Source organism: Microcebus murinus, chromosome 16, assembly GCF_040939455.1.
Source record: "Microcebus murinus isolate Inina chromosome 16, M.murinus_Inina_mat1.0, whole genome shotgun sequence".
Taxonomy (NCBI): Eukaryota; Metazoa; Chordata; class Mammalia; order Primates; family Cheirogaleidae; genus Microcebus; species Microcebus murinus.
Genome location: NC_134119.1, coordinates 66,542,540 through 66,562,405, shown reverse-complemented (window position 1 = coordinate 66,562,405; position 19,866 = coordinate 66,542,540). Strand labels below are relative to the sequence as shown.

General features: G+C 52.8%; 1 protein-coding gene across 2 annotated transcripts in view; it reads left to right on the top strand.

Moving 5' to 3' along the window:
• The window catches only part of LIG1 (DNA ligase 1), a 37,317-nt gene that overhangs the window by 12,545 nt on the left and 4,906 nt on the right, over nucleotides 1–19,866 (top strand). Inside the window, exons 6-23 of one of the 2 annotated variants that reach the window (XM_012761059.3) lie at nucleotides 2,585–2,680; nucleotides 4,166–4,276; nucleotides 5,933–6,049; nucleotides 6,272–6,347; nucleotides 9,987–10,067; nucleotides 10,348–10,404; nucleotides 11,055–11,227; nucleotides 11,466–11,632; nucleotides 11,967–12,043; nucleotides 12,807–12,898; nucleotides 13,087–13,186; nucleotides 14,434–14,519; nucleotides 15,105–15,220; nucleotides 16,103–16,198; nucleotides 18,227–18,337; nucleotides 18,901–18,972; nucleotides 19,413–19,557; nucleotides 19,722–19,804. In XM_012761059.3, the coding sequence (XP_012616513.2) occupies nucleotides 2,585–2,680; nucleotides 4,166–4,276; nucleotides 5,933–6,049; nucleotides 6,272–6,347; nucleotides 9,987–10,067; nucleotides 10,348–10,404; nucleotides 11,055–11,227; nucleotides 11,466–11,632; nucleotides 11,967–12,043; nucleotides 12,807–12,898; nucleotides 13,087–13,186; nucleotides 14,434–14,519; nucleotides 15,105–15,220; nucleotides 16,103–16,198; nucleotides 18,227–18,337; nucleotides 18,901–18,972; nucleotides 19,413–19,557; nucleotides 19,722–19,804 (1,856 nt within the window). Of the gene's footprint in view, nucleotides 1–2,584; nucleotides 2,696–4,165; nucleotides 4,277–5,932; nucleotides 6,050–6,271; nucleotides 6,348–9,986; nucleotides 10,068–10,347; nucleotides 10,405–11,054; nucleotides 11,228–11,465; nucleotides 11,633–11,966; nucleotides 12,044–12,806; nucleotides 12,899–13,086; nucleotides 13,187–14,433; nucleotides 14,520–15,104; nucleotides 15,221–16,102; nucleotides 16,199–18,226; nucleotides 18,338–18,900; nucleotides 18,973–19,412; nucleotides 19,558–19,721; nucleotides 19,805–19,866 lie in introns of both variants that reach the window. The other variant, XM_075993201.1, reaches the window with a different exon arrangement.

The following is a 19,866-nucleotide window of genomic DNA, read 5'->3' as shown; positions in this document are numbered from 1 at the left end:
GATCTTGGTGTTGTGGATAAGAGCACAGCTCTGCCATCCATCTTCTGTGTGATCTTGGGTAAATGACTTATAGTCTCTGAGCTTAGGCTGCTTTATCTATAAAACAAAGTTGATAATTACAATACCTACCACACAGAAATGTCAGAAGAGTTAAAAGTTAACACTTGTAAAATGCTCAGAACTAGGCGCAGCCCACGGTTGTTATGTGCAGTGGTGAGGCTGCACAGCTCATAGTGGAAACACAAGGACGTGGCCTCTGCTCAAAGGAGACTTCTAGAAGGGAGATTAACCAGCCTGAGCCCTGAAGGACAAAGAAAAGGCAGCCAGGAGAGAAGGGAATAGAGTCCTAGGCAGGGAGACAGTACAAGTTGAGAAGGTCCTTGAGGACCGCGAATGGTTTGGCGCGCTGGCACAGAGAGTGTAGGGTTTGGAATGATGAGCCATGATGTGAGATGGTTCTGGAGAAACAGCCTGAGGAGCAGCATCTTTGTCCCAAGGGGAATTGGGAAGGTTTGGGACTGGGGAAGGATGGGGGATAGACCTACATGTAATGCAGGGTGGTGTGAGCAGCACAACCGTCGTGGCCTACTGAGCCTTGAAACATGGCCGCTATGACGGGCTAAATCTTCACTGTCATAATCATTTTAATTAAATCTACATTCAAAAGCTGGTACTTGATTCAGTTAGTGAAGACTTGCCGGTATTTTCATAACAACTTGGGATACCTAAACACAGATCAAGTATTTCTGATGAGAATTTTGTGTCCAAATTGAGATACGCAGTGAGTTCATCAGATTTTGGAGACTTAGCATAGAAAAAGATGTTAACAATATTGAAAGCATGTTGGAACCATACTGTTTTGGATATATTAAGTAAAATATATTATAGAAACCAAGTTCACCTGGGTTTTTTCCCTCCTTTCATTAATGTGGCTTCTAGAAAGTTAAGATTACATGGCTTGCCGGATCTCTCCATGAGGTGGTGTGGGTAACACAGGGTGCTCTGGGAGCTCAGAAGTCAGCCAGCCCAGAGGAGGTGACGTCTGAGCCGAGTCTTACAGGATGGCTTAGGGTGGGCTGTGTTGAGAAAGGGCAGGTGGAAGAAGGTGTTTCAGATAAGAACGGCACGTGCAAAGGGCAGGTGGGAACAGCACGGCATGTTTGGGGACTCGCCCTTCAGTGTTTCTGGAGGATCACATGTGCTTTGGGGAGCAGGGAGAGTGTGAGAATAGTGCATGGCGAGAGATGAGCTAGAGAGGAGAGTGGGGGGCTGGATCCCAAAGGGCCTTGCACACCCGGCTGACGAGCCTGGGCTTTGTCCAGGGGGTGCTGGGGGCCGTGGTGTAGGGCTGTGCGCCGGGTGTGACAGGGTCAGGCCTGCATGAAGGGGATCGTGATGAAGTAACAGAGTGGCTCAGGTCGTGCTGGGAGCTCAGGGCAGACACTAAGGTCAGCCCTGGGGGTGTGTCAGGGAATTCTTCTCAGAGGCAGTGACATTGAGCTGTGTCTAAAGGGCTGCTGGACAGCATGTGCAGGGCCTAGAGGAGTAACACAGATTGGTGTGTTTGTCAACGCTGCCCATTTAGCTTGGCGACACTATAAAAGAAAGTGAATTATTTGGCATGGGAAGAGTTAGAAGGTCAGGTGGAGAGAGATTAGGTAGGGTATCAGTAGATATCAGAAGACCTTATCCTGGATAAAGTGGAGAATGTGGAGTCACGGAAGGGTTTTGAGCAGGAGGGACAGTGTCAGTCATGGCTGAAGGTCCCTCTGGGGCCCTGTGAAGCCACTGGGGGCTGGAAGACCAGGGAGGAGGTGGTGCAGTGGCCCAGATGAGAGGTAATGTGAGAATGATCGTAACAGCCTTTCAGTGAGCTCCTCACCATGGGTTAGCATCTCTGTTTGGAACCCTTTACAAGCAAGCTCTGAAGCTCTGAAACAGGGTGAGAGAAGGGCTTCTCTGTCCTTCAGGGCTCTGGTTGGTTAATTCAAGTGCAAGTTGTTCCCCTGGGAGATGTAAGGAACAGACAGTGATTCAAGGCAGGGGAGGCAGCCAGCACAGGATGTGTTATTAGGTCAGCCACCTCAGTGGGGTGCCATAGAGAACAGCGTGAATGTGTCTTGGAGTTACCCCGAGGCGCGAGGCAGCTGGGTGTTGATACCTACTCCCGTCAGTCACTGGGGAGGGCCACTTCCAGGGCCAGTTCATTCCCTGCAGCTTCCAGACTTCTGAGGTTCTGGAACCCACGGTAGTAAGATCCCAGGGATGCAAGGAGACACTGAGAGCACCTTCTGGAGCTGGTAGCGTGCCTAGCATGTTACATCATCATTTACACGTTGGCATTATTCCCATTCTGCAGACATGGTCAGGCAAAGCACAGAGAAATTAAGTAACCTGCTCGAGGTCACAGCCAGTAAGCAGCAGGGCTTGAAGGATGAGGCCTGTGCTGGAGCGGTGGCCATGGGTAGGCAGAGAAGGGGACGGGGCTCAGAGTCTCTGTAGGGCGCCATCGTGGGTCTGAGCTCGGTGGGGCAGAAGCAGACAGGCCACAAGGTCAACCACACCCAGCCCTTTGCTTTCCTAGCTCGGAAGCAGCTCCCCAAACGGACAATTCAGGACGTCCTAGAGGAGCAGAGTAAGGACAAGGACCGAGAAGCCAAGAGGAGGAAGGAGGAAGAAGGTGAGGCACCAGCAGGTAAGAACTGCATTTGTGTACACTAAGGGGACCAGGGAGGACAAGGGCCCAAGGGTCCAGGATGTTTGGACCCCACTGATTCGTGCTGCGTCTCAGCATCCAGACGTGTCAGTCGGAATTCCATGGACCAACGCAGGCACTTTTGTCTTGAAAGCATTTTGGAATACATTTGTTTAGTACATTTGTTTTGCCATCTTAATTCAGCATTACTTCATACCCAGTTTCCCATCCTTAGCTTCCATTTCTATGTTTATTTACTGGAAAATATTTTTCCTCTAAATGACTTCTTTTTCTTATAAAGTTTGCCATAAAGCAGAGGTTCCCAAACTTTCTTGGCGTACAGCACCCTTCCTGTCTTAGTAATTTTTTCATAGCTCCCCTAGGCCCATACCTTAACAGTTCCTTTTATTAAGTAGTTATGTCCAAACAACTATTAGATAATCCATATACATTGAAAGAAAAAATAATATTTGTATTTTGTTCCTAAGTAACCACTTACTTCCTAATGGGTTGTGCACTAGGTACTGCGAAACATCTCAAGCCATGGAATCCAGTTGAAACTGCCACCCTCATTTCCTGTTCCATGGGTGATTTTTGTGCAGTACTTGATTTTTATAAAAGCAACCAGTGAATACCTAGCTTTGCAGAGCTACATCATTGCAGGGAATGTGATCTAATACTGAAAACTAAAAGACCTCAAGCTAGTAGTTCACGCAGCATTCAACAGATGTCTCTGGGTTTCCTCTGAAAATGTAAAATACCCTGCAGTGCTCCTGTGAGTTGCCTGCATTTTGGTGCGTGTGGAAAACAGCCATAAAGATCTGATCCATTGATTGTTTGGGGCCTCGATGAGAGTATATCCATCGCAGCCTTCTTCACTGTCAGGTTTTTTGTTTGTTTAACAAAAAGTCCTCACTAGGCTCAGTTTTTCCAGGGCAGATTTGAATTTGGTCAAGATTTCATTTCCTATTGGCAACTTTTTAGTCGGTAATTGTAAATTGTGCAGTTTTAGCTATTGTCATTTGGAGGTGGGGGCAGTGAGGAAGTGACCTCTTTATACTGAGGCAAATGTTTCCCTAGTTTTTGCAGTTTTTATTGTTACCTTAGAGGTATGGGGTTTTTTTTCCAGTCAGTTTTTAAAAATTCTATTTTTGTCTGTAACAAGCTATCATATGCGTTTCGAACACTTTCAAATTCTATTATGGAGTGAATAATTCTAAAAGAATAGTTTATAAGGAAAAACTGACTGTATTTGTTTCTCAGCCGCACAGGCAAATATAGGGTTTGGATCCCCTCAGAGCGTCCTGCCTGCCGCAGAGTTGAGCAGGAGCAGGGTCTTGTGCCTCTTGTCACTTTACAGACATACTTGATGGGTACCAGAAAGAACAAGTTGGGCCAGAATGTCTCTGGAGTCGAAATGTCCTTGGCAGTCACTGATTTTTCCCCATCTCACTTTTCTTCTGTCATCAGAAGCAGAGACCCCGAAAGAAAGCCTAACAAAGGCTGAAGTGGCAACAAAGAAAGAAGAAGAAGAAGAGGGGGACCAGCCCATGACACCTCCCAATTCCGTAGAGACCTCCAGTGAGTTTCTGATCTTCTTTCTGCCCCTAGCCCAATCTTCCTGATTTTGAGGTCAGATATCTTTGTGTGTGTGTATGTGTAGATGGAGTCTCGTTATGTTGTGCAGGCTGGTCTTGAACTCCTGGCCTCACATAATCTTCTTCCCTCGGCCTCCCAAAGTGCTAGGATCCCAGGTGTGAGCCACTGTGCCCATCCAGGTCAGTTATCTTTGGTGGACAGTTAATTTAAAGAAGACTTAGGTTCTCAAACGTATTGTTTAAATGCGAAATCTAGGAGAATCATAGGTTTTATTATTGTTATTGCTTTTTAAAATTATTTTCCCTCATGCATGTGGGAAAAGAGGAAAGAGCCAATCATTCTCCAGCAAATATTCGTAGCTTTCAGAAATTATATTAAATGTCATTGATTGAGCAATAATTTATTAACTAAGCTGAGGTATGGAATTATCAGTTAATTAAGTTATTAAGCACTAATTTATTAACGAAGCTGAGTTACGGTGTTTTAGAGGTTAGGCTATTCTCACAGCCCATAGAATGACCCCTCCAGTCCAAGTGTCCATGAAACCTGTCTTTTGGAAACAACACTTACAGGGACAATTTTAGGTATGTAGAGTTGCATCTAATTTTTTGCATGTGCAGAAGCAGGAATATTTTCTTCTAATCATGGTGAGATTTCTTTTAGCTACTGTGTTTCCCCATAAATAAGACCTACCCATAAAATAAGCCATAGCAGGATTTCTAAGCATTTGTGCAATATAAGCCCTACCCCGAAAATAAGCCCTAGTGATGGGCGTGGCTACGCAGCGGATCTGCACAACCCATGCATTTCGTCGCAGAGCGGCAAAGAAGGCGAGCAGCCCTTCTCATCTGCCCCATCGTGACAGCTACTATTCCAGAGGTGACCAGAAAGGTGTGGGCAGCCCCACCAACAAGGTCGGCTCCCCCTGTCAGGTCCTGGCCATCCTGTGCAGGCTGCAAGATGAGGCTTTGGGGGGAAAGTCTCGGTGAAGTGAGGAGCAGGATGCTCCGCTTTAGGTATTGTGTGTCCCCAGGGGGAAGAAGGAAAGCTGTGGCTGCCACTTTGCTCAGCACTGTGGGCCTCTCACCATCCCCCACAAACACCATGAGGTAGGGGAAAAGCTTCAGCAAGCAATCTCCTACTGAGCCCAGAGAGATCATTTCTGCTCCACTGTGCAGATTGGACCCAGCGCTCACTGCATCTCTGATAAATAAGCCAGCCCTGCTCATTTAATGAGAGCTCTATTGCTCAACATGAGAGATTGGGACCAATGATTCTAAAGGAAATAGATTTGCAAGAAATTCAGGATGGAATTCAGGGTTTGGAGAGTTACGGTGATGTTCCAGAAGAAGATGACTTAACTATATTTGAATAAATGTAGATTGTTGTACCGTACTTAAAAAAAATAACACATCCCATGAAAATAAGCCCTAGGGTGTCTTCTTGAGGAAAAATAAATATAAGACCCTGTCTTATTTTTGGGGAAACACAGTACTATTCCCAAGTCTCCAATTTCAGGCCAAATCCTGGAATTTCATTACTTTAGCACTGAGTAGTAAACATCAGGCCTGAGATCTCAGCTCAGAACAAGTCTTGAGGTCGAAACAGTTTCCATCACCGTCTCACCTCTCGCTTTAGAAGCAGAGAAGCCGAAGGGAAGCAGTTCAGAGCCCGAGGTGGCCGTGAAGCAGGAAGCACAGGAGGACGAAACTAAGCCTCCCCCCAGAGCCCCCAAGACGCTCAGCAGCTTCTTCAGTGAGTTTCTCTTCCTCGCCTCACCTCCCCGGGTTTGTGCAGGCAGGAGGTGGGTGAGCCGCACATCCCTTCTGGCTTTCCTGCTGGTTGGAAAGTGTACCTCCTCTCTCCTGGCTGTCACCTGTCTCCCCAAGTGTTAGGGCAGTGCTGGGTGGAGAACGGCTGGAAAGGTGGGTGCTATCAGAGGGAGAAAAGACCCACCGTTTCCTGGTTTATTCCCAGCACCCCGGAAGCCAGCAGTCAAAAAAGAAGTGAAAGAAGAGGGGCCAGGCGCTCCAGGGAAGGAGGACAGCAAGGGGTGAGTCAACATCCGGGTCTGGAAAATGTCTTCTGGGCACGTTCCCTTCCCTGCATTCCCAGCCCAGCCTTCCTCTTCTTTCAGGGCTTAGCAAACCATTTTCTTAAAAGAGCCAGATAGGAAATATCTTAGGCTTCATAGGCCACGTTTGCCCCTGTTGCACGACCACCCTTAGCTCCTAGACCATGCAGAAATAGTCCAGCGGCGGAATTTGCCTACCCATCACCCCAGCCACTTTCCTGACCAGCAGCCTCCAGTCTTTCATCCTCAGTCTGACCCCCACAGGGTCTGGGGGATCTTTCTGACACCCCACAGATGACCCTGCTCCTCTGATGGCTCCCCAGTGCCCCCGGACAGAATCTAAGCCCCTTTGGACACTGGCCCCTGCCCCCCTCTCTGGCCTCATTTATTACCAGATTGTTCCTGTCACACTGAACTTGCCAGATATAGAGTGTGCTTTGAATGCCAGCAGGCAAGTCTGCTCTGCCTTAAACTTTACTGAACAGCTCTCTGGGCCAGACCTGGCCGGCCCATGCGATGAACCATATAGAGCTGCTCTGCCCTGCCCTGGCCCTCATGCTGTGCACAGTGTACTGGGGTTGTGGCACACTTAATAGGTTGTTAAACAATTAATTGTCTCATCGTAATTGTGTTAATTCTTTGGAGAGATGTCTGAGCTGATTCCCTTGATGCCTGATAAATACACAGGAGACCTCGCTGAAGATTGGTTGGATGGATGGGTGGATAGATAAATATCGTATAAAGTAATGAGATCAGACCCATCCCTGCCTTGCTCAAAACCCATCTGTGATCCCAGCACCCCAGGATGGACACTGGGCTCCTCGGGGCCCTGTGACTTAGCCCTGCCCACCGCACATCACAGCTTCCTGCCATGACCAGCCTCCTTGCTTCGTCAGCACCATTTCCTGTCACCTCCCTGCTTCTGAGTGTGCTGGCCCTGCCTAGAACACTGTCCCCAGCCCACCCTGCCCAACATACTCCTCAGGCCCCTGCTCATGTTGCACCCACCCGCTTGGGGAAGCTTGGTCCCTCTTCTTCCGTCACAGCTGATGTGTGTCCCCAGCACTTGGAGTCACACTTGCTTTCATGTCCTATCGCATGGTAAATTGCCTCCTCAACCAGACTGCCAGCTCCTTCCCACAGAGTCAGGACTGGCTGAGTCCTCTTGCCCAGCTCCTGGCACTGGGCCCGGCCCGTAGGAAGTGCAGGCAATGTATGATGAACAAACAGATTTAACTGAGTACATTTAGATTTTTTCCATTAGTCAATCATGGATTTATTCATTTACTCAGTAAATATTTACTGAGGATTCAGTGTGTGCCAAGCAGTGGTTTTAAGTGCTTGAGATCTAGCAGAGAGCAAATCAGACAAAAATCATGCTTTATCGAGCTTGTTTTCTAATGGGGGAGACAGGGTATAAAGAATAAATGAACAAAATCTGTCACATGGTGATGAGTGCGGTAGTGGAGAGTAGAGCAAGAATGGGGAGGGGAGAGGTTGCAAATTTTAATAGGGAGGTCAGGGAAGACCTCACTGGGAAGGGGGAAGTTTGAGTAAAAGACTTGAAAGAAGCCGACGCAGTGGCTCACGCCTGTAATCCTAGCACTCTGGGAAGCCAAGGCAGGTGGATTGCTCGAGGTCAGGAGTTCGAAACCAGCCTGAGCAAGAGTGAGACCCCGTCTCTACTATAAATAGAAAGAAATTAATTGGCCAACTGACATATATATAGAAAAAATTACCCAGGCATGGTGGTGCATGCCTGTGGTCCCAGCTACTTGGGAGGCTGAGGCAGTAGGATTGCTTGAGCCCAAGAGTTTGAGGTTGCTGTGAGCTAGGCTGACGCCACAGCACTCACTGTAGCCTGGGCAACAAAGTGAGACCCTGTCTCAAAAAAAAAAAAAAGACTTAAAAGAGATGAGGAAATGAACCATGGGGGAAGAATGTTCCAGGCTGAGGGAATAGCAAGTGCAAAGGCCCTGTGGTGAGAGCACGCCTGTGGTAATCGAAGGGGGAAGTAGTAGGAGATGAAGTCAGAGGTGTCAGGGCCAGCCTGTGACAGGGCCTTGTAAGCCTTTGTCAAGACTTTGGTTCTTAAGTCTGATTTGAGAGGGGTCATGAAAAGTCAGTGGTATACAAATCCGATTTGTACTTTAATGGAATCTCTCTGGCTACAGTGGTGAGGATAGAGACTAAACAATGTCAAGGGTGGAAGCAGAGAGACCAGGGAAGAGTTTAGTGCGATACTCTAGGCAAGAGATGGTAGAGGTAGTAAGTGCCGGATTTGGGGTCCAGTCTTAGCAGCTGGGATTTGCAGCGGATGGACGAGGAATGTGAACTAAAGAGAAGAGTCAGGGCTCTCACCAAGTGTTTGGGCCTGAGCAATGGGGAGGACGGGATTGCCATTGACTGGGGCAGGGAAGACAGGGTGGGAAGAGCAGATTTAGGGTAGAAGTTTTGCCCGTTATTAAGCTGGAGACATCTGTCAGACATCCACGTGGAAACATGAAGGGTGCAGTTGGATGCGAGTCTGGATTTCCTTGTAGAAGTTGAGGCTGGAGGTGAAGAGTTGGGAATCATCGGCATACAGATGGAATTTAGAGTTGAGACTGGAGGTGATCATCAGGGAGTTACAGTAAGGAAGGAAGTACAGTAAGGAAGAGAAGAGGCCCAACATCTGACCCCCGAGGCCAGCCAACTTTAAGAATAGTAGGAAATTAACAGAAAAGGCAAAAAGTGGGGTTTGGCACAATTTCTGCTGTTTAGCAGAAAGGACACTGGGTTAAAAAGTATAATGCAGTGGATCAAAAGTCTCTGATTTTATTTTATGCCTCCAAAAATAAAACATGTAAGCACAAAAAAACTTTCAGCTTTAAAATTCTATGATTAAAGTTTAATTATCCTGGGTGGGCGTGGTGGCTCACGCCTGTAATCCTAGTACTCTGGGAGGCCAAGGTGGAGGGATCGTTTGACCTCAGGAGTTTGAGACCAGCCTGAACAAGAGCGAGACCCCATCTCTACTAAAAAAAAATAGAAAGAAATTAGCTGGACAACTAAATATATATACACACACACACATATATATATATATATATAATTATCTGAGTATCGTGGTGCATGCCTGTAGTCCCAGCTACTTGGGAGGCTGAGGCAGAAGGATCACTTGAGCACAGGAGTTTGAGGTTGCTGTGAGCTAGGCTGACACCACGGCACTCTAGTCTGGGCAACAGAGTGAGACTCTGTGTCAAAAAAAAAAAAAGTTTAATTATCCTAATAAAAACATTTGGGGGATTCTAAACATCAATTTTGCACCCCAAGTTGAGACCTTATTAGTGAGGTTAAGTGGTATGTTAACTTTATCTCTACAATAATCCTATGGAGGAAGCAGATATTTTAGCCATTTTAATACCTAAAATTATTTATTTGTTTATGTGGTTTATTGGTTTGTTTTCTTTTTTCTGACTCTCCCACTGGAATGTAAGCTTTGCGTTAGCAAACTTTGTTTTCATTCACGTCTGTGCCCTTGTGCTCTGAACAGTGCCTGGCACATACATCATGGTGGGAGGACTGATTCCTCCCTGGCCCAGAGATCTACCTAGTTATCTCCCTTTTGCTACACAGACCCCTGGACCCAACCAGCTACAATCCTGCCAAGAACAACTACCATCCCATTGAAGATGCCTGCTGGAAACCAGGCCAGAAGTGAGACTTCTCCCTCGCCAGCCTGCCTGCTCCAGCCTCTGTTGCTGTGGGGGGCTTTCAGCCGGGGCTTTGGTCGGAGGAAATGGCCATGCCTGTCCCTCTTGTGTTTTGGGAACACAGCAGCTTTGAAAGGGACAGAGAGCCCTGGGCAGTGAGCAGGGTTGCTCTCGTGCATTTGGGTGTTGGCAGGGCTGTCCCTAGGGAGGTGTAGGGAAAGCGGCACGGACAGAGGACAGTGTAGGCTGTACACATGGCACTTGTGTCTCTTTTTCTTCCCCAGGGTCCCTTATCTGGCCGTGGCCCGGACATTTGAGAAGATCGAGGAGGTTTCTGCCCGGTAATTAATCAGGCCTGTCTGGGTGGGAGCTCTTCTGTCTGTCATTTGCATGACAGTCACTACTGCTACTGCCTGACCCTTCCAACCTGGCCTTTCCCCACACTCAGGCACAATGTCATGGACCACAGAGGTCACGAGAGTGGCTGCAAGTCCTCTTGACTTTCTGCCTCATTCTCTTAGTCGAAGCAAGACACAAGGTTGAGCCCAGATCTGTGGTGTAGGGAAACAGGCTCCTCCTCGGGATGGCTGGGACTACAGAAAGTGTGTGATCATTTTAAATCAACCTGAAGTCATTGAGGATGACTGCAGTCTTGCTGCCATGTCTCCATGTTAGTGAAAGGAAGTTGGGTCTTGGTTACAGAGGTGACCCCTTCTCACCTGCAGAGGTTCCCCCCCAGAGACCCCCACTCCCAGCGATGCCCGACCCTGATGCTTCTCAGCAGCACATTAGCATCACTAGTCCACACGCGGCTCCCTTCTCTGTCCCCGGTCCTGTGCCCGCGGCTCTGGGTCACATGCCTGGGACAGTCCTGAGCCCTTCCCCCTTCTCTTTACTTGGTTCCTTTTAGTGTCCTTCCCACCCACTCCTTCACGGAAATCACATTTTGATCATGAAGGACCAGGTGGTCACACCCTTGTCCCCTCCCCAGGCTCCGGATGGTGGAGACACTGAGCAACTTGCTGCGCTCCGTGGTGGCCCTGTCACCCCCAGACCTCCTCCCTGTCCTCTACCTCAGCCTCAACAGCCTTGGGCCACCCCAGCAGGGCCTGGAGCTTGGTGTTGGGGACGGCGTCCTTCTCAAGGCCGTGGCCCAGGCCACAGGTAAGGGGGCTGTGGTGGAGGGACGAGCAGGAGGGGAGCTGAGCAGGAGAAAACTGAGATGTCCACAGTGTGGTGGGGTACAGTCACCGAGCCATCTCACCAAGTGGGTGAGTGTTAGGAGTGGCAAGGTGAGGGGACTCACCACAAGCACACACAGCTGGAGAAAATGCATCCAGGGAAGGGAGACACAGCCACAGTTGTCACCCTCACCACTGCCACCCGCTGTGTCCCCTCCAAGGTCGGCAGCTGGAGTCCGTCCGGGCTGAGGTGGCTGAGAAGGGCGACGTGGGGCTGGTGGCCGAGAACAGTCGCAGCACCCAGAGGCTCGTGTTGCCGCCGCCCCCGCTCACTGCCTCGGGGGTCTTCGCCAAGTTCCTCGACATCGCCAGGCTCACTGGCAGTGCTGTAAGTAGGGCTCACCCCGTACCCCAGGCGGCTCGGGGACCTGTGAATGGTTCAGCCATTTGGACTGGGTCCCTTCAGCTCTGCCTGTAGGGTGCAGAGCTTCCTTCCCTCCTTCCTGCACTCGAGACTGGGGAGCCTCCCCTGGAGATTCCAGCACCTAATGTCAGACTCAGTGTCTGCTGGATGAAGGTGGGGAGGGAGCTGCCCTGAGAGCTGGAGGCCATGGAGGCTGGGACATGGGGTGGGGTGAGGGTGCGAGGGGTAGCTGGGGAGGGGCAGGCGCGGTCCCTCCCCTCAGCACCAGGCACCGACTGGCTTCCCCTGCCTCCTCCAGTCCACAGCCAAGAAGATGGACATCATCAAAAGCCTCTTCGTTGCCTGTCGCCACTCAGAAGCCCGATTCATCGCCAGGTGAATGAGGGGGCTGCAGGCCTGGAGGTGAAAGCTGGGAGGGTCTGGCGGCCAGAGCCACCACCCTGAACCCCCTTGGATAAGAGGAGCACAAGCCGCAGGCCCAGACCCTTTCACAGGGGGTCCCTCCCTTGGTGGCCCTGCCTAGAGAAGATCCTCAGCTCATGGGTAGAGTATACTGTGATCGGCTGGTGATGTCTGCCTTGGCCTGAGGGGCAGCGCAGTGCAAAGCCAGGGTTTGCCAGGACCGTGGTTGCACAGTTACCATGGACAGCCCACGTCATGGAGCATTTCTAGTGTGGCCCGTGCCATGTGCTTCGTCCTGCCAGTTTCTCCGACCAGCTGTGCGAGGCAGGCCCTGTTGTCCTCACCCTCAATTTGCAGAAGGGGAAGTAGAGGCACAGGGAGGTGAAGCCTCCTGCCCGCAGCCACTGGCCCAGAGCTTGGCCTGTGGCAGGTCAGGTCTGATGCTCACATGCAGGCCCCAGGCCCCTCTGTGCTTGACTCGCCCTCCCCGAGCCTCCCTACCCCTGCAGGGCTCCCAGTCCTGCCTGGTGGTCGTGACCATTACTGGCTGGTGTCCACTTCCTCGTCTGTCAGATGGGGCTGTGTGATCTCTCAGGTCAGGCCCGGGAGATTCTGGGTTTCAAAGAGAGGGTCTGCAAAGCGTCGAGGTGGGGGAGCCGGAGGAGGCAGGAGCGAAGGTAGAGGCGGAATTGGAAAGGTGCAGACAGGCCCACTCCCCGGCCTGCTCTCTCCCCAGGTCCCTGAGCGGACGGCTGCGCCTGGGGCTGGCAGAGCAGTCCGTGCTGGCCGCCCTCGCCCAGGCCGTGAGCCTCACGCCCCCAGGCCAAGGTGAGCTCCTTTGGCCAGTCTTTGTCCCCTCCCCAGAGCAAACATGGCGTTCCCTGGTCCTTCTCACGAGTCCACGCCCCACCCCTTGCCCACACAGCTCCTGCCACCCCACACAGCAGGCCACGCACTGTGACCTGGGGCGGCTGGGGTTCGAGCACATCCTGGAGCCTCTGGGGGTCTTTTCTTAGGCTTCCCCCCTGCTGTGGTGGATGCTGGGAAGGGCAAGACGGCAGAGGCCAGGAAGACATGGCTGGAGGAGCAGGGCATGACCCTGAAGCAGACGTTCTGGTGAGAGCCGGGGGCCATGGGCGCAGCACAGGGCCCAGGTGAAGGGGGACGGCCAATGGCTGCCAAACATTAATAACCGTGGGCTGGTGACTGAGAGCAGGCTGGTGACCAGATGAGATTGGCCCTGCTGACAGATTGGAGGGTGGCAGGTGGAGAAGCGCCAGTGACCCGGGAGAGGCGAAAAGCGCCGACAGCGAGTGAGGGCAGCGGGCATCGAGAGGTCTGAGTTCCAGGCGAGCTGTGCGTGCAGAAAGGCCATAAGTTACCCAGAGAAGGGCTGGTGACTGACACATAGCGAGGGGTTGTGACGGTCGCAGAGGACGTCCATGGAGTGGTGGGGAGGGCCCTGGGGGGCCCCGTGGGGAGACCTAGACCGGCAGCTGACCCAGCGCTGTGACAGCGAGATGATGGGTGCCCCAGAGACGGTGTCTGAGGCTGAGCCCCGAAGCGCAGTCCCACAAGTGCCCCAGGGCTGTCCTGGGTGCTGGGCACACCGCAGACAACGAGCCCTCGCAGGGCTCCCAGCCCGCGGCGGGTGGACCCACCTCTGCCTGCGGCGGGACTGACCCACTGCTGGCCTCGGCCTCACCCAACGGGCGAATCCGAACCTTTGCAGTGGAGCCTGGCCTTGAAAACCTTGTTTGCTTCTTTTCTTTTTGTTTCAAAATATTAAGGGGGTATTAATGTTTTCGTGGCTTGAGTCAGGCCTATAAATGCCCATCACCCGAGCAGTGTTCATTGTTCCCATTAGGTGGGTTTTTGCCCCTCCCCTCCTGCTCAATTTCCAGCGAGTTTTACTCCCCTCTGTGGGCTCGAGTGCCCATCAATTAGTTCCAGTTTATGAGAGAGTACGTGTAGCGTGCGCTTTTCCGTTCTTGAGATAGTCCACGTAGGATAATAGTCTCCAGTTCCTTCCATATTGCTGCAGAAGGCATCATTCATCCTTTTTATGGCTGAGTGAAGTCGAACGTGACCTTGCGTGGTTCTCGTGCGTAGGCTGAGGAGAGAATCGCTGGTCTGGGGTGGCGGGGCGACAGCAGGCCCAGACTAGGGAAGGCGGAGTCGGAGTGAGGGATGGTGGCGCGGAGGGAGAACACGGAGACGGAGTGTCAGGAGAGGGGCCACGGTGACGGAGACGGGCAGGCGCGTGCAGGCGCCCGGGCTTCTGGGCACGGGCTGAGGTATCTCTCCAAGCTGTGCGAGTTCTGGGAAGACTGTCCTGCATCTCGTTCTCACCCCACACCCAGTGAGGTGCCTGACCTGGACCGAATTGTCCCCGTGCTGCTGGAGCATGGCCTGGAGCGTCTCCCGGAGCACTGCAGGCTGAGCCCAGGTATGGCCCCGGGTCCCACGGCAGCACCACCCCGCTGAGCCGCTGTGCGCATGGGCACCCCTCTAGGAACCTGCAGAGGCCTTTTCTCTCCCCACCCAAACTGCATCCTTTCCCCGGTGCTGAAACCCATTCCTTTCTCCTGGCGTCTCCCTCCCGCGCTAGTGCGGAGGTGGAGCTGCCGTAGCCGGTGGCCAGGGGCGGCGGGGCAGGCCAGAGGGAATTGCTTTCTGTCACACATCAGTCGCCAGAGCAAGGCAGGGGGTCAAGGAGGGTACGAGGCTGGGTTCCAGGGATCACCCAAGACCAGGCTCCTTCTGTCCTGTCCCTCTGCCCTCCTGAGGCTGTCACCCCAGTGTGTGTGATCAGAGATGGCTCAGAGAGGAGGGGAGGCAGCCAGATTGCTCATGAGGATGTGACCCAGACGTAGCACCTCCTGCGTGCGTTCCAGTCGCATGGCCTTTGCTAGCTGCAAGGGGCAGAGGGGTTGTCCCAGGTGCCCTTCCAGAACACAGGAGGGTTCCGGCCCAAGTCATTGCCTTCCCTCTGCCCCCGTCTACCCTAACCCACTCTCTCCTGCCCCGCCAGGCATCCCCCTGAAGCCAATGCTGGCCCATCCCACTCGGGGTGTCAGCGAGGTCCTGAAACGCTTCGAGGAGGCAGCTTTCACCTGCGAGTACAAATACGATGGGCAGAGGGCACAGGTATGGGCAGTGGGACACATCTCTTCGGTGGGAGGTGCCGCAGAACAGGGCGGGGGGCAGTCAGATGGGAGCTCAGAGCCAGCCTGGGCACCTGCTGCCCGGCTGACATTGCTGGTCTCCCTGGGCTTTAGTTTCCACCTCCCTGCAAGGAGTGAGATGGCAACTACCTCACAGGCTTATCTGAGAGCAAAATCGTCAAAAGTCCTGACCTGTGGTCGTGGCTCCATTTGTGCCCTGCTGGTGGGTGGGTGTGTTATACCAGCCATTCTGGGAGGCGCCTGTGTGGCCTCTTAGTGCAGTGACATTGTGCATATGTCCTGTGACCCGGGACCAGAGAGCAAGCGATGTGGGTGGGCGTCTGCAGGGCTTTGCGCCAGCTGCAGTAGTGGATTCGATAGACACTCAGCATCATAAGTGGATCTTCAAAATACAGTGTTGAGAAAAAAGTAAGAAACAAAATGATTCATGATAGTGACGATGATTTTATATATATAAATTTTCTTGAGATAGCAGTACACACGTAGGATAGCATGTTTGTAGCCCTGCTCAAGGCCTGTGACCAGACTGTATTAAAATGAGCTAATAAACTAACAGTGGGAACCAGAATGATATTTCCAGCGTAACAACATTTAGGCAAATCGGTATGTACACCTAGCAAGACAAATGTGCTTACAGGAGGGAGGAGTAGACAACGGGGCTTCCAGAGACAGGGTGGGAGGTGCTGTTGGAACCGAGATGATTCGCTCAGGTCTCTGCACCAGTTCCTCCTCCAGAGCATCCGGAACCTTCTACTAGTGAAGGTGGAGCCAGAAGGGAAAGGAGGGACCACATGGGGTGGGCTCAGCTCTGCTTTCCTCTCCCTTCCCCCACCCACTGTGGCAGATCCATGTTCTGGAAGGCGGGGAGGTGAAGATCTTCAGCAGGAACCAGGAAGATAACACCGGGAAGTACCCGGACATCATCAGCCGAATCCCCAAGGTGGGCGTCTGCGGGGCACTCTCACTGGCAGGGGCCGGCTCGGCAGTGGGAGCTTGTTGGAAGGAAATTGGATATCATCTGGCTGCAGGTGCCAGAGCAGCCACTATGCGTGGCTCAAGCAGATATTTTTTTCTCAAATCTGGAGATGGGCAGCCCAGCGGTGACGCGGCCCAGCCCTGGTGTCCTCGCGCACCCGGCTCGTTTCTGCCTCTGTCCTCTACTGTCCTTGGCTGGTTGGTTTTCGTCCCAATGCCTGTCCCTTGATGGCTTCCCAAATAGATGTCGCACTTCCAGGCAGAAAGACAGAGGGAAAAGGGCTTCTAGCTTCTGTCCCCTCCCATGAAGGTGCCTCTGAAGCACCCCAGCCGACTCCAGCTTAGAGTCACTGTCCAGCCACTGGATCCCGTGGCCACCCTGGTGTGACAGAACTCCACAGCCTCTCTGGCAGGGAGGGGGAATGGGGACGAGGGTGCAGGGAGGGGGAGTGGGAACGAGGGTGCAGGGAGCAGCCTACAGACGGGCCCAGCCCCAGAGTGAAGCCCAGGGTCACATAGGGCTGGGCCTTACGGCCCGAGCTGGGGGTTTCTCTGCACTCAGCGGGAGTCTCCGGCCTGTTTTAGGATTCCTCTATCAAAGAGCCTTTCTCCTTGCCTGCCCCTAATTAATTGGGAAATTGTTTCTTCCAGAGAGCAGGGAACACAGTGTTCAGAATCCTGCCTGTTAGAGGTGGTGAAGACGAGAGCCACAGGACAGCATGTGCCTTGGTGGCTCTGCTGCTGAGTGCCAAGCACTATATTTTTAAATTTTACTAAGATGTAATTTCCATAAAAGTTTCTGATTTTATGTACACAGTATACTTTGATGAGCTTTCACAAGTTTATACACCCGTGTGACCAACACCCAATCAACGTATAGAACACGTCCGTATTCTCATCACTCTGGACTATTCCCCGTGCCCCTGGCCAGGCAAGCCCCCTCCTCCGCCCCCCCACCATCCATCTGCCACAGGCAAGCCCTGATCACCTTTTTTGTCACCATACTTAGTTTTGCATATTCTAGGGCTTCCTATTGGTGGTATATGGTACAAAGTCTTCCCTATCAGGCTTCTTTCGCTTATTCATTCAACAAGTACTTACTGGGCATCTGCTCTGAGCTGGGCCCTATACTGCAGGCCTGGCACATGACACAGGCAAGCCTGCCACGGTCCCTGCCCTCACCGAGCCCACAGGCTAGCGGGGCAGGCAGACTTTCACCAGAGAGTCTTGCTGTTGCTTCCGTAATTACAGGTGCAATCAGGGCTCTGAAGAAAAGGACCCACCTTCTATAAGCCTGTGTGAGCAACAGACTTGACTTAGGCTTAATGTCAGGGAAGCTGCCAGGGTCCAGGACACGGCAGGGCTGGTGCCCCTGGACTTGTGCCTCGCAAGAGCAAAGGCTTCCCAGCGGAAGTGAGGGACAGTGCAGGGGAAGGACAGGGAACAGCATGTGCAAGGGCCCAGTGGTGGGAGGGCACATCTCATTAGAGGCTCACGTGCTGGGAGCCAGGTGAGGCGAGGGAGGGCCAAGGCTGACAAGGAGACCCACGGCAGCACTGGGGAGTCACAAGGTGGTTTTAGCAGGAACGTACTGTGACCAGATTGCATTTGCCAGGATTGCCCTGGCTGAGTGGCCCTCGGGGACAGTGCAGGATGGGGGGACCAGTAGGATGAAGTGGCTGAGCACAGTGGGGCAGTGGGCAGCTTGCAGAGAGATTTTTGAAGGGGAGATTAACGTGTTCACTGGGGAATTGAATGTGGGTGAGTGGAAGAGGGAGATATCAAAGGTTCCTGGGTCTCCAATTTGTGGGACTAAATAGTACGTTTTCAGAAAAGTTTTTTTCCTCCACTCAGTGGGGATCTGTGTTCGTGTGTCCTTTGTCAGTGGATCTGGAGAGCTGTGGAAGGACAAGGAAATTTGTTTCCCCATGTCTTTCTTTTGATCTCATCCTTTGCCTCACACAAGCCCTGAGTCTTTCCTTTTACTTTTCAGATTAAACTCCCGTCTGTCACATCCTTCATCCTGGACACGGAAGCCGTGGCTTGGGACCGGGAAAAGAAGCAGATTCAGCCATTCCAAGTGCTCACCACTCGCAAACGCAAGGTAGCGTTGGTCCCCTCCCCTGCCTGCCATGGCCCCATACTCCCTCATCTTTCCAGGCCTGGCTATGGATCCTGCCCCATCCCAGAAGGGCAGAGTGTTAGTCTGAGTGCAGTTCTCTTAGCCTTTCTGCAAAACGGCTGCCATGGCTCCAGCCATCACATTCTCATCCCAGCATCCCAAGTAGGAAGGGGAGGAAGGGTCCTTTTCCCACATCTCTATCATTTTGCTATGAAAGATCTGTTCTGGGAACCTCCACAACCTGTACCCCACCAGACCTCCCCTTTATATCTCATTGGCCAGAACTGTGTCCCATCACCCTCAAAGGAGGCTGGGAGAGCAAATATCTGGTGAAGGGGAGTGAGGTGGTCAGAATTAGCCGAGAGCCATGATGATTCACTACCTGGGGCCAGCAGCATTGCCACCCTCACAAGTGTGGGGCCCGTCGGCTCGGGAGAGAGAGAATAGCAGGTGACCAGTGTCTGCCTCAGGCGCCACGCGAGGGGAACCCAGCCAGCCCCGTCACACCTTGCCCCACTCCTGGTCTCCATTTTGCCCCAACCCAGGAGGTGGATGCGTCCGAGATCCAGGTGCAGGTGTGTCTGTACGCCTTCGACCTCATCTACCTCAACGGAGAGGTGAGTTCCGGCTTCATATCGGGGCAGCTGTGGGAAGACGGGGGTGGTGTGTGGGCCTGGGAGCCAGCAGTCTGGCTGTCGTTTCGGACTCTGCATCACAGAGTGGGGAGGCCACCTGGGCCGTGGTTCTCCAGGTGCCTTTGTTCAGCCGGCACTGACTTACAGGAGGCCCGTAGTGTTCATCCAGGCTCCAGCGAGGCTCCCTGTCGGGTGCTCCTGAGATCACCGCTCTGACCGGTGTCCAGCCCCTCTTGCCCGCAACTGGCCCTGCGCTTTAAGCTCTTAGAATCCTCCCGCCAGCGCGGCTCTCCCCTCTCAAGGCTTTTTATAAACCATGTTACTACTGGCGACCCGTGTGTTTCCTGCTTGCCGCGCAGTCGGGACTCACTGTCTCTTTCCACAGTAACGCCCCTCCCTCCGTCCTCCCTCCCCGCCCTCAGTCCCTGGTCCGTGAGCCCCTTTCCCGACGCCGGCAGCTGCTCCGGGAGAACTTCGTGGAGACGGAGGGTGAGTTTGTCTTCGCCACCTCCCTGGACACCAAGGACATCGACCAGATCGCCGAGTTTCTGGAACAGTCCGTGAAAGGTAAGGGCGCCTGCTCTTTTCTCCACCACGGTCTGTGGCCTCCCTGCAACCCGTCCGACCCTGGCTCCCAGCCTGCCCCCACCCCAGATGATTTGGCCAGAGTCCACCTGCTCCGGCCCTTGTGAGTGGGGGCTCCCAAGAGCCACGCTGTGTGTCTCCCTCAGACTCCTGCGAGGGGCTGATGGTGAAGACCCTGGATGTCGACGCCACCTACGAGATCGCCAAGAGATCGCACAACTGGCTCAAGGTGCTTCCCGTCCCCTGACCTGGCCTTCCCCACCACAGCCCCGGTCTGCAAGTCTCTCCCGA